Source organism: Monodelphis domestica, chromosome 7 (assembly GCF_027887165.1).
Source record: "Monodelphis domestica isolate mMonDom1 chromosome 7, mMonDom1.pri, whole genome shotgun sequence".
In the NCBI taxonomy this organism is placed as follows: Eukaryota; Metazoa; Chordata; class Mammalia; order Didelphimorphia; family Didelphidae; genus Monodelphis; species Monodelphis domestica.
This window is the reverse complement of record NC_077233.1, coordinates 138196429-138209371: the sequence shown is the minus strand read 5'-3', so window position 1 is coordinate 138209371 and position 12943 is coordinate 138196429. Positions and strand designations below refer to the sequence as shown.

The 12943-nt window shown below is 34.6% G+C and overlaps 1 protein-coding gene across 1 annotated transcript in view; it reads right to left on the bottom strand.

Annotated features, from left to right (window-relative positions):
• Window positions 1-8015, bottom strand: part of MEIOB (meiosis specific with OB-fold) — a 60141-nt gene extending 52126 nt beyond the window's left edge. Inside the window, exons 1-3 of the mRNA XM_001365539.4 lie at window positions 7889-8015; window positions 3211-3285; window positions 214-271 (exon numbers count right to left, since the gene is read on the bottom strand). Of these exons, the coding sequence (XP_001365576.2) occupies window positions 214-271; window positions 3211-3279 (127 nt within the window). The 5' untranslated portion in view covers window positions 3280-3285; window positions 7889-8015. The remainder of the gene's footprint in view (window positions 1-213; window positions 272-3210; window positions 3286-7888) is intronic.
• Between the last annotated feature and the right edge of the window lie 4928 nt (window positions 8016-12943).

Sequence of the window (12943 nt, the reverse complement as noted above, 5' to 3'; positions counted from 1 at the left end):
TCAAATAACTTTTATCATCAAATAACATTTCTTCAGTATTTTCACACACATGACTCTTTACTTAGTCACTTTATCACAAAGAGAAATATGGTTCTTTCCTTTAGAGTTCAACATGCATGACAAATTCAATCATTTAAATATCCTTGGTTCTAATCATACAAACTTAAGTTACAGCTCATGAAAAATAAAGTAAAGAGTTAAATATAACTCTACTTTTTCTGTCTGGAAAGCCTTTGACATCTGTTTTCCCAATAACCATACCGATTATACTCTGAAAAACAAAAAGGTTATAGAACCAATATTAAACACAGATGTACATGGTAAATTTGATTTCATGGACTTGTTATATTTTACTGGTTATAACAAACATATTTTTGAGTAGTAATCATTTAAAAGCATTTATTCTAGGGTGGCATGTAAATGAACAATACAAACATTAAACAGCATAAGGACTAATACAAAGTAGTAGGATAGCTGCCATACAAATATAATATAGCATTAACCATGTTTCTACTTTATTTTTAATCACTAGGTGGAGCACAGTAACTGTCCTTTGCTTTAGATACTTAACTGAATTCATTCAAAGCACATGTATAATGCAATTTAATTTCCTAAGACCTTCAAAGCTTTCTTTTATATGGGATTTTTTTTTTTGACAATTCACATAAAATTGCTTCATTCCTTAATCCAAACGTGCTGGACAGTAACATAAATTAGATTGCAACAAAACCTATATATTGCAGCTGATAAATCAAAGTTATAAACTCTAGTTCTTAAAATCTAGGTAGATCATTAAATATCTTCTTTAAAACTTTATTGTTTATTTTAGTATATACCAAAAAGAATAAAAAATTAAAACACTGTTTTAAAAAGTCAAGGTTACTAGCTTTTTCTTACAAAGGATAAATCCATACTTATATTAATAGTTCTAGCAGCTGTTGTTCATGTGGCAATAATTTGTTGTACTCAAACTTTAAAGAATTCTACATCCTAACTGAACTGCTGACTACCTCTTTGCATTTATGATCAATGTTACTATTTCTTTAACTCTATATGAATAGAGGAACCCCACTGAGCTTTATTGGAGAAATTCAAGTTGATGAAATATTGGGAAAAAAATCATTCTCACTTCTGAATTAGGTGATTAGGAATCAATTTATATCCTCAAAATTACATTTTTGAAATGCAGACAATGATGTTATTTATAAGCACCCTTTACATTAAGAACTAGACAGGAGGCAGCTAGATGGTTCAGTGGATTGAGAGCCAGGCTTAGAGATGGGAGGTCCTGGGTTCAAATTTGACCTCAGATACTTCCTAATTGTGATCCTGGACAAGTTACTTAACCCCTATTGCCTAGCTCTTACTGCTCTTCTGCCTTGGAACCAATATACAGTATTAATTTTAAGATGAGAGGTAAGGATTTCAATAAAAAAAAAGAAAAGAAAAACTATACAACTAAAAGTTAGAAAACAAACAGGGGTGGGTGAATGGCATATGTAATTATTTATTTCATAAAGAGATTCTTCTACAAATGTATTCATTCCATATATTCTTTAGTTAAGACAACTCTTTTAGGGCTATGATCCTCTGATAGACTCCAGAGATTCTTTCTAATTTAACTGCAAATGAAAATGAACCTGGAAAAAAGCCGAGAAGGGATTCTCCATTTACTTAGCTGGAATTCCTGTTGTTATTGTAAAGATCCATTAATATGGAAGCCCAATTACTGGAAGATATCCCTTCCACATGGTGGGGATGTGGGGTTAGCTCCCTTTGTACCTTTAAGATTTTTTATTTTATAGAAAAACTGACATTTAATTGACATACAACATTTCAGGAAACCATGATTCTATCTAATTCATCTATCCAGTGTGTATATGCAAGTTCTAAAGTAGATACATTTAGAGAATTTGAAGGCAAAAAAAAAATTAACACTAATACAAATAAAAATTAAATTAATGAGAAATTAGTTTTGTGAAGAAAAGGACACCAATTAAGTGACTTGTAAATATTTTACTAATAAAATTATGGGAATTCTGAAGTATTAACAAGTAACTACTATACTCCTTAAATCTCATAAAGTAGCTGAAATTATACTTAATATAGGAAAGTTGTTATCTAATTAATTGTAACATTTCTGAGTTTTGCATGAAGTCTAGAAAAAAGGAAACAAAATGTTTGATTTCTCTATTTCTTGAGCACTGTACATGGGAGAATTTGATTTGATAGTAATGACCACTACTAACAATTATCTAGACAGAAATAACCCTAGAGTAGAGAAAGGCAATTCATCAAACTTGACAGAAATATCACTTAAGAATAACTGCCTTTGTCCTAATTCTATTGTCACCAATTAGCCTTCAGATCCATAACTTTAGTCTCCTGAGTGGATCTACCTTTTAGAAGGGAATGTCCTGTGCAAATGACCATTACTAGATATTCTGCCTGATATATTGTTGGATATTAATGAATAAACTGGCATTCTGGTTTATAAATCCGTCTCTAGTGAGTTTAGTCAGCATTAATTGATTCCTCAGAGCTTTGTCACCACTGGGTGAACTAATAAAATCAAAGATTCTGAACCTGAAAAACTAAGGATCATGTCCTGGAATCACAATAAGACATGCTGTGAGCTCAACCTAACAAGCTAGACAGCCTTCTTCTCTCACCCCCTTCTTTCTCTTCCACCACTTGTATATCTTCTGTGAAAATTGAGAAATTCCTGTAGTGTGAAATTAATTTGTGTTTCAATCCAACAGTATAATATACTTTTGGTGACAGAATACTTTGGATTTTTCCTTAAGTCCATAATAATAACATAATCTAAGTCTATAATTACAGTTATTTGGATAATATACTGTATAAAAAAACAATCTTTTGGTTTCATTATACTGAGTTTGACTAAATATCAATTCAGTATTTTATCAAAATGATATTAGGAAGTTTCTAATAATTGCAAAAAATGAATTACTAGTCACATTGGTACTGGTCGCTACAATCACATTGCCTCCTCGTGTAGACAGTGGAAGCATCAATTTTCATTTTCCTAGAACACATACAAAGAAGTAGGGGTACTTTATATCCACCAATTATACTAAAGCAGTGGGTATCTATGTACATATCAATTATATAATTTTGAAGTAATACAATCTTATCGTATAAAATTTCATTAGCAAATAACAAAAGGACTATGTCAATGAAACTTACAGGACGAGCCAGATTTGGACGCAGATCTGAAAGTGCAATGAAGTTCTGTGCTGAAAAGGAGTTTGCCATTCTTACCTGTAATTTTAGAAAACACAATTTAGATATGTAAATTAACCTAAGTGAAGAAAATATGGGTTTAAAAACACTTTTCTTTAGGAAAATTCTTTAATATGAATAATGTTATTCATGTTATTAATAAAATAATCCTTTCTCTGTGGAAAGTGTCATTCCAACCACAAATATAATCAAGAAGAAAAGAATGAAAAGATTCTTTTATATTTTTATATAGCATAATTACATTTCAAAAATTTATTTATTAGTGACCCAAAACAATAATATAGTAATTTGGAGGTACCATGAAGACTTAACCTCAGGTAAGGGACAATTCAGTGGGCCATTTGTTAAGATAAAATGCTTCATGAACCTTAAACAATATAAAAATGTGTCATAATTTAAATACCATAAGTTTTTTTTAAATATAGCAAAAACACATTTACAATATCTTTATTCCTCGAATTCAGTTATACTAAGGGCCAAGTTATGTACCAGATATATAAAAAGATGAATAGTACACTATAATGTGGCAAGTATTTAAAAAGAATTTATAGATCCCTTACTAGATTGTAAGCTCCATTTAATAGTAACTATGTATTAAACATCTTTGTATCATTCACAGTGCCTTGAACATAGTACATATGCAATAATTTTTTTGAGAGGAATAAAATGAAGGGTGCTTTTGGTGATCCTTTATTCTCATTATATTTTATAGTCATTTTACTATGACTCAATTGTAGTGAAAACATTAGCTTTACCAAACTAACAGGTGTGGTTATTTTTTCACTTTCTAAACCACAGATTTTTTTAGTGAGGATTATGTATTGATTGATGATATGAACAAGCTCTCTGTGAACCCTATCATTATAGACTTCTCTGCCAGACAATTCACTGTGGCATGTGTACCATTTAAGTGGTGTCACAGTCTTCACTATAGGCTTCCTCTGATGCTAAAGAAAACAAGGAAGTAAGTTTAACTTTCTTGACTTGTATGAAATCTATCTGGGATTAAGGTCAAGCTTGGTCTGATGATAATTTCATTGTGCAGTTTTGCTCTGTGAAATCTCTGGATCCTTCTAAACCTATTATTTCATAAGGTCATAGAATTGGAAGTTGTTTGTCCTTAGTTTTTGAAGAAAAGCAATGATATTATAGGGTGATGTCTTTGAGACTTGGGTGTGAGTTGGATTTAAGTGAGGCAGACTTAAACAAAGTCATTCAGCCTTATTCTCTCTTCCAGAGTCATCCAAGCCCAGTGGCAAGGCAAAAGTCAGTACTAATGATGGTCTGGGATTCAGTGAACGACACTGGTGTCTTCAGTGTTTGGCCAAGCTTTAAGTGATCCAAAGTACCTGTAGATTTGTGAATCTATTGCTGGATATTTTGGAGTAGAAACACTAGATGTAAAAAAGCTACTACTGGATCAGTAGTCTTGTGAGGCTTAGTACTTTATCTTCTTGACAATGGGTGTTAGAGTTCACAAAGTCCTTTCTAGCTTTATTATTTTATGATTTAGTGAACATAAAGCATATTCTTATATGCTCATGTTTCTAATACTCATAAAAAATAGTAGTTTGTTCCTTTACTTGTAAGTAGAAATAGAGAGGTTAATCAAAGAATTGCCCTATGCTATAGTATAATGACTGAAATATTTGAATCTTTTAAAAGTAAATTCATTGGACATATTAGTCTTTTACCCTCCATTTTTCAGGGAAGCACCAGACCAAAATCCTTTGGAGGACCTCTCTCTCACAGGACCCTCCATAACTGAAGGGAAGTGATGTGGTAGAGGGGAAATGTCTGTTGGGTTTGAAGCCAAAGGCCCTTGGTACAAGTCCTAGCTCTGTGACTTAGTTATTCAATTGCTTACAAAGCAATTGAATTTCTAAGATTCATAGTCAAATATAGCTTTGTAAAATTTGTCCTTTGATGCTTTTCTCATAAAAACACAGAATCATAGAATTAGGACCTCAGAGACCATCTAGTTCAACCTGTAGCTGAACAAGAATTCCAAAAACTGATTGTCATCTATCTTTTGTTTTAATGTGGGGGAGCACACTCCCTCTAGAGTAGCCCATTTTACTTTTGGTAGCTCTAATTGTCAGGATCTTTTTCCTGATAGCTCTAATTTGCCTCTGCAACTCCTATCCATTACTTCTGGTTCTGCCTTCTGGCATAGCAGAAAAAATTTGGTCCCTCTTTTCCAAGATAGTCCTTTAAAAACTTGAAGTCAGCTATCATTTTCCTAAAATAGTTTCTTTTCCAGGATAAACATCCTGAGTTCTTTCAGCCAATCCTCTTATTACATGAGAGGCACTTTACCATGCTGGCTTCCTTTCTCTGAATCAAAGGTTCTTAACCTTTTTTTGTGTGTCAAATGTCTGGTAAAGTCCAAGAACATCTCAGAATAATGTTTTTGAAAGCATAAAATACAGGAGATTACAAAAGAAACGAATTATATTGACACAATATCAATTATCAAAATATCTTTTTTTTTTGTTTACCATCTCTAGGTTAAGAACCCTTGCTCTAGATGTTCTCCAGCTTATTAATGTACTTTCTAAAATGTGACTCCCATAAATAAATACTTCAGATTTGGTTTCACCAGAATAGAGTGCAGTAGTTCTATCACCTCCCTAGTCCTGAACAACATCTTTTAAAATGAAGCTTAAGGTCATGTTACCTTTTTAAAAAAAACAGCCATAGCAAAAACTGACAAAAACCCTAGATCTTTTTCAGAAGAACGGCAGTCTAGTCATAGATTACCTACCTTATATTTGTAAAATTGAATCTTGTAAGATGTAAGATTTATTTCTATGAAATTTCATCTTATTAGAAAGTAGTGTGCCACAGTGGAAAAGATCACCTATTCTGGAGTAAGAGATCCTGGGTTCAAACCTCACCCCAGATTCTTACTACCTGTGTGAACTTGGGTAAATCACTTAGCTTCTGTGGGCTTCATTTTTTTCAATGATCTCTCATTTCCCTTTTTGCTCTGTGGTCCACTGAAACAAAATCTTTTTAGATAATCTTGACTATTAGCTATCCTTCCAATTTTGTCATACACATGCATATTTAATAATTATGACTTTATCTAAATCTGATAAAAATGTAAAACAGTACAACACTAAGTATATAGCTCCTTGGCGCTTTTCATTAAATTGTGTATCAATTTGTAATTGGCTGGTTTAGGGTATTTAAATAGTATAAGTAAAATGGGATCATTTCAAATTCTGTAATAAGTACATTTTGCCTTATGTATTCATTTAAATGCATACTTCCTTATGTATTAATTTAAATAGTTTAATTATTAAAAAGTGGTCTTGGAAAGAACTTATTTGACTTGTCATTTAACATGCTTTTAAGGCATGCTTTGAATAGAATTCGGTAGTCTTACTTTGGGCAAGAGAGAGTTTGTTCAATATAAAAATACTGATAAAAATATAAAGGATTTAGCACTGCTGTCCATAATAATGACCACCCCCCTCTATTTAATGTATCTTTATTTGTTTGATATATAACAAATGAGAAATCTCCTTGAAATGTCAGAAATGTCAAAAAAATATTTCTATGTCAGGGTTGGGTTTTTTCCCCCGTCATTGACTCATTTAGCAATTTGGTGAATATTTTTAAATGTTATAAAATATATAGAAATGCAGAGGAAACCAATCATATTTAAAAATAAAGATGATTTCCCCCCAATCCAAGACTAAAGATCTCCTGAAATCTCCAGGTTAAGAGTGTTTTTCTATGGAGAATGGAAGAATCTCAGGATCCTAACTTGAAATGAGGGAACTCAGAGCCAGATAGTTTAAATTATTTGACTATGGCCACCCAGGAACCTCTAATTATTACTCATTTGAAGCCAGGTCCTCTTACTCTCTGAGTTTCTGAGGCACACCTTTCACTACTAGATGACCTGGTTAGAAATCCATTCCAGCAACTAAAGGCCTATGAAGGCTTGGAAGCCAATCTTCTCTCAGAAGCTCAGGCTCCTTCTCAGTTAAATGACAAACTAATTGGTCTCTGGGGAGAAGTTTGAGATATCAGGCCCAAGTGCCCTCCACCTTCACCCTTCTCCAAGTTGAATAAGAGCATGAACACATACGGGTCCTAATAAAGTAGGATAACCAGGTTCTCTTCCCCCCCCCCTCCCTTTCTTCTTTGCTTCCCTTTAAACTTAATTGTCTTCAGTTTGAGCATTGTGTTCAACACTGAGGGGCAGGGACTAAATCTTATTTATCTTTGTCTTTCCTAGAAGAGCAGCCACTGCGCATATTAGGCATTTAACAAATGAATGTTTGAAAGAACTGAATCCCATAGATTCCTATCCCGTGGCTGGGGGTGGGGTGGGTGGTGGCGGGTCCAAGAGTCAGCCCTAGAATCTTATTTATTTGGTCATTTTAAACGCATAAACTTCAGCAATTAACAATCCCACTCTGCTAATGTCAGTCACTTAAGTAATTTAAGGGCAAAGATGGGACTGTGCCCCAGGAACTCCTCCCCTTGACTTTCTGACAGAAAAAGGCCTCCTCCGTGGAGGTCAGGTCCTGAACTCAGAGCCCCACACTCGCTCATCCCCTCCCTCATAACTTCTCCTTCTTCCAGGAGAGGTTACACCCACCACTGCTAATTTCCGCCTGCAGCTCAGGGCTGGGAAAATAGGGCAGGAGCTGTCAGTGAGATGGGCCAGCAGAGGCAGCAATCGCTTCTCGTCTTTTCCGAGGCTCGCTTCCAATATATGCCCCACGTGCCACTTCCCGCGTTCTCAGCCTCGCGAGACTTTGAGCCCTTCCCCGCCCCCCTCTAACATGTGCGCCTGCGTGAATCTGTGTTAGTATCCTTCCAACATCCACTTCCAGCTACTTTGGAACCTTTCTATAGACTACACCTTTCCTTTCTTGTGTGTGCTTTTTTTTTTTTAGTTTGGGCTGGGCAGAGCTGGAGCCACCTGTTTAATTTATTCTGTGAGAAGGAAGCCCCTAAGGAATGAGGGCTGGTGAGGGGAGTGATGGGCAAAGGTTTCCCTAGCGCCTACCCTCCTCCCCTACCCCGGTCACTTCAGGGGAAAAAAGTTTCAGCGTAGCTTTGGAGTGAGTTTCTTCCTTAGAAAGTGCACTTCAAAAAGAAAATTAGAGGCGGCTGAAGGGAGAGGAAAGAATGGGATGGTATCTGATCAATGCTGCAACTTGGAGGGTTGTGAAAAGATTTTTAAATTCCGCTTTTCCTTGACTTAGTGGAGGTGGGGAGAATAAACGAATCTAAAAGAATAGCTCGTTCAGTGGCAGGGACAAATCTTATTAGATCTTATTAGGCCCAGGAAGTGTGCTAATATAACCACAAAGGATCCTATTAAGTTGGAATAAATCATATCTGTAAGATTCAGGAGGCGTACCTTTTGTGCTTATGCTGTGGGTAGAGGGTTAGATTGGAAGTCAGGAAGAGCAGAGTTCAAATGCTGTCACAGGCACTAGCTGAGTGACCCTCTCAGCCTCAGTTTCCTGTTCCTTAAAATAGGATTATAATAAAGCTCACCTCATAGGGTTGATATGAATATTAAATGAGATAACATCTAAAATGCTTTTGCAAATCTTAAAGTGTTATATAAATGCTAGCTAGCTGTTTATATTTAATTAACACAAATATTGGTGAATTTGCTACTCTGTAGTCTTTGGTATATGCTGCTATTAAAACTGTCAGAGCTACTGATTGTTCTATGGCGCTCTCAAATGCAGATGATGGTTGTGATCATTTGTCACCTTCCTTCTAGCTACCTGGAAACAATTTAAATTAGGATTATATAGTAGGAATAAATTTGGGAATTAAGTACTATATGTAGTGACTTCTTTCAGCTTCCCATTTAGTTAAACCCATCAATAATAATTAATCATTGTGCTATGCCAGTGTTCTAGGCCTTGGAGTCCTTGCTGTCAAAGAGTTTACTTTCTATCAACCAGATATTAAATATGTGTATATTTTAATGTATTTAATATTTTACTTTAAACCATGTAAAATTGCAAACAATTGTCATTTCCCATATTTAACATTGACCTCAAGATTTAAGCTATCTTATATTTAGTATATTTAAAAGATATTTTAATAATATGTTAATAACCAAGGGACTGAGAAGTTAAGTTCTTTAACAAGCCAAGTTTACTAAATTTGTCACCACCTATTGAATACATGTGAAGCTGGTTAAGAGTTATTGACAATACCTTAAAAGAAATCAGTCCTGATATTATAAAACCAGACTTTGATATAGTATTACAAAAGATTCACCAGAAATGAGTTTTGCCTAATGTTATTATCAGAATATAGGCTTTAAAATAGTAGTTGATGATCTTTTTCAATGGGATAAACTATTGTCAAAATGACATTTTGAGGCACTTAAAAATTTCTCCTAATTTATATTTAAATTAATGGGAACTATTTTAAAGAGGAAATAACAAATATTTTTATTTTCTCCATTCTTATTTTGGTAAATTAATTTTTGTTGAAAAAGACTTATTAAACAAGTATAATCAGTCTTACCAGCTCACAACAGGCTTTTTAGAAGAATCATTATGCTTCAGTGCACATTGTGCTTGATTCCTTAGAATAGTTTAAAAGAGAATTGTTTTATTTTAATAGTGAATTAGGATTCTTTGATGTGTAAAGAACCCATTTCTTTCTTTTTTGTAACAATACTATGAAATTGTTTTTGTTCTTAACAGTAGAATTGACTTGTCAATATAGTTTGCTTGTACATGAACAGAAATAAGGAGGAGAAATGCCTAGCTCTTGCTACTTGATAAAGAAGTCAAGGGTGACTGAACAAAGGTCAGGGCTGAAATAGCTTCCATGTATGGCTAAAAGAAATGGTATCAGGCTATATCTGTCACTTCTTTGAAACGTGCCAGCTGCCAAATAATCAACATGAGAGCATGTGCATATCCAATCATAAAGGTAAAATAGAAAAATCTATGGAAATACAATGTGCACGTACTGATAATAATGGAGATATATATAATAGATAAAAACTTGATGTAATTATTTACAATGAATTATGACAACCTTTTTATGTTAAAATTATAAATATCTTTTCTAAAAGTGAATTCTATAGTTACAGTATTTGTTGCCCTCTGAATCTCAAATGTAAAGATATTTTAGATCAATTCCTAGTATATAACTTCAGCTCCCCACAATGTAAGTGTTTTAAATACGATATCATTTGATGAAAACAATAAAAATGCAACTGGATTGTAGGTAATGTTTATTCAAAAATTCAGATTAAGAAAAAACAATGTGACTGAAATGTATATGGTAGAGCTAACTACCTGAGTGGAATATGAGAACCCAAGACGGGAAGTTAAAAGGTCTATATTTGAAGCCCTGTTCAAGGGAATAAGGTGAACACAATTTAGGTACTATTTCAGAAAAAGGGAAAAGTAACACTTATAAAGAGAAAAAGAGGCTATTTTAGAAGCGAGTTTAGAAAACATGAGAAAGTTTAGAACAGAAGATAAATGATTGAAAACATGGCTAAGAAAAGCTAAAAACAAGAGCAGCTTTAGGTGTCTATCAGGAGGATATGTACTCAGAAAAGGGTGAGTTTGGGATACCAAATCTAGGGAAAGTGAAGTGTCAAGATTTGGGTAACTATGAGGAAAACAACATGGAGCAGAGAAGTGGGTCTGCTACCCAGACAATGAAGATTCCTTCCTTCCTTCCTTCCTTCCTTCCTTCCTTCCTTCCTTCCTTCCTTCCTTCCTTCCTTCCTTCCTTCCTTCCTTCCTTCCTTCCATCCATCTTGGAATCAATACTGTGTATTGCTTCCAAGGCAGAAGAGTTATAAGGGCTAGGCAATGGGGGTCAAGTGACTTACCCAGGGCCATCCAGTTAGGAAGTGTCTGAGGGCACATTTGAATCTAGGAGCTCCCATCTCTAGGCTTGGCTCTCAATCCACTGAGCCACCCAGCTGCCCCCTGAAGATTGCTTTCTTAATGACCAACAAAGCTGAGGAAAATAATTTGCATTGGACTGGAAATAGAAGTTTGTTCTAAGGTCAGCTGAGTGGCACAGTGCATAGAGCCCTGGACTTAGAATCAGGAAGATTTGATTTCAAATTCAGCCTTTATACATTAACTGATTTTGGGCAAGTCTCTTAACCTCTTTTTGCCACAGTTTCTTCAACTTTAAAATGGGGACCTACCTTCTAGGGTTAAGAGGATCAAATGAGGTAATATAAAGTGTTTTAGCACAAGTGCTTAACACATAGTAGGGTGCTAGATAGTGAAGACAGCAGAAGCCTGTTGTGTTAATCTATGACAAAATAATGAGATCAGACTTGAAATTTCTTATATATGTAGTTTGTACTGAAATAAAGTATTTTTTATGTTCAAAGTATCTAACATTATACTAAAAAAGATCCTTGGGCAAGTCTCTTAACCCCAATTGCCTAGCCCTTACTACTTTTCTGCCTTAGTATGAATTCCAAGACAGAAGGTTTAAGAAAAAAAAAGATATTGTGGGAGAGTGGTATTTTAGAAGTAAAAGGCAAAGTTGTGAAGCCAAGAGCAGTCTCTGGAGAAACTTTTTCCCCTTATTTTCTTGGATCTTAAACTGGGTTAGAAGACCCATCTGTATAGGGACTGCCCTGGATAGCATTCATTATAGCTTCTGTTAAAGATGTAGTAAGTACTGTAGGGTGTCCCTCCCCTCCCTCTCCATTCTGGAGAAATCAATATTGTCACTATTGGTTAGACTAATTCACAGCTCCACAAAAGCATATTAGTGTACTTGTCTTTCCACAACTCCTCGAATATTGACCGTTCCCATTTTTTGTCTGCCAATTTGTAGGGTATGAAGTGAAACTAAGTTGTTTTAATTTCTCTTGCTATTAGAGATTTGGGGCATATTTTAAAATATGCCTCTATTGGCTTATCTCTTTATTAACTTTCTCAAAGGATTCAAATGCAGTCTATTAGATATATTCTGAATCATACTTAGAAATCATCAAAAAATAAAAAAATTCTTATCAGCCCAAGCCTGGATTTCTTGAACCCCCAAATTCATAAAATCAGAAATCTCTTGTCAATGATCATGTAATTCCTTAACAATATCAAATAGCACAGAAAAATGGAAACAGACAAAAAATTCATAGCCATGCCATCCATCCTACACTAACCTCTCTCTTTCTCTTTTCCTGTCTTGACCCCTTAGCATACCATTTCAATTCTACATTGTCCTCTTGTTTTGAGTCTCTTTCCCTCTTATATCACTTCTTGTGCCTTGGCAAGCCTCAGCCTTGGATAACTTCCACCAACCTTTGGCTTCACTACTATACACATACTACTGAATGAAGGTAATGAAGGTGGAGAAAAGAATACAACTGTTCTGACTGGGTCCACTATAAAGTTATGTTATATAACTTCAAATGGACCTTTATTGCTAACCAGGAAATCCTTCTACACCCCATTAATTAATTCACTATTCCACTTTCTTTCTAGAGTGGGTCTTCCAAACCTTTCATCCCTCATCAAATTTATTATGGCTCCTCATATTTTACTGAAAAAAAATTGAGGACATTTACTGAGAGCTCTCTTTTTTCTTTCCCCTCCTCCTCATCTCATATTACTCAGATGCCTTTTGCCAATATTGCCTCCTTCACTCCTGTCTCACAAGAAGGGCTGACTCTACT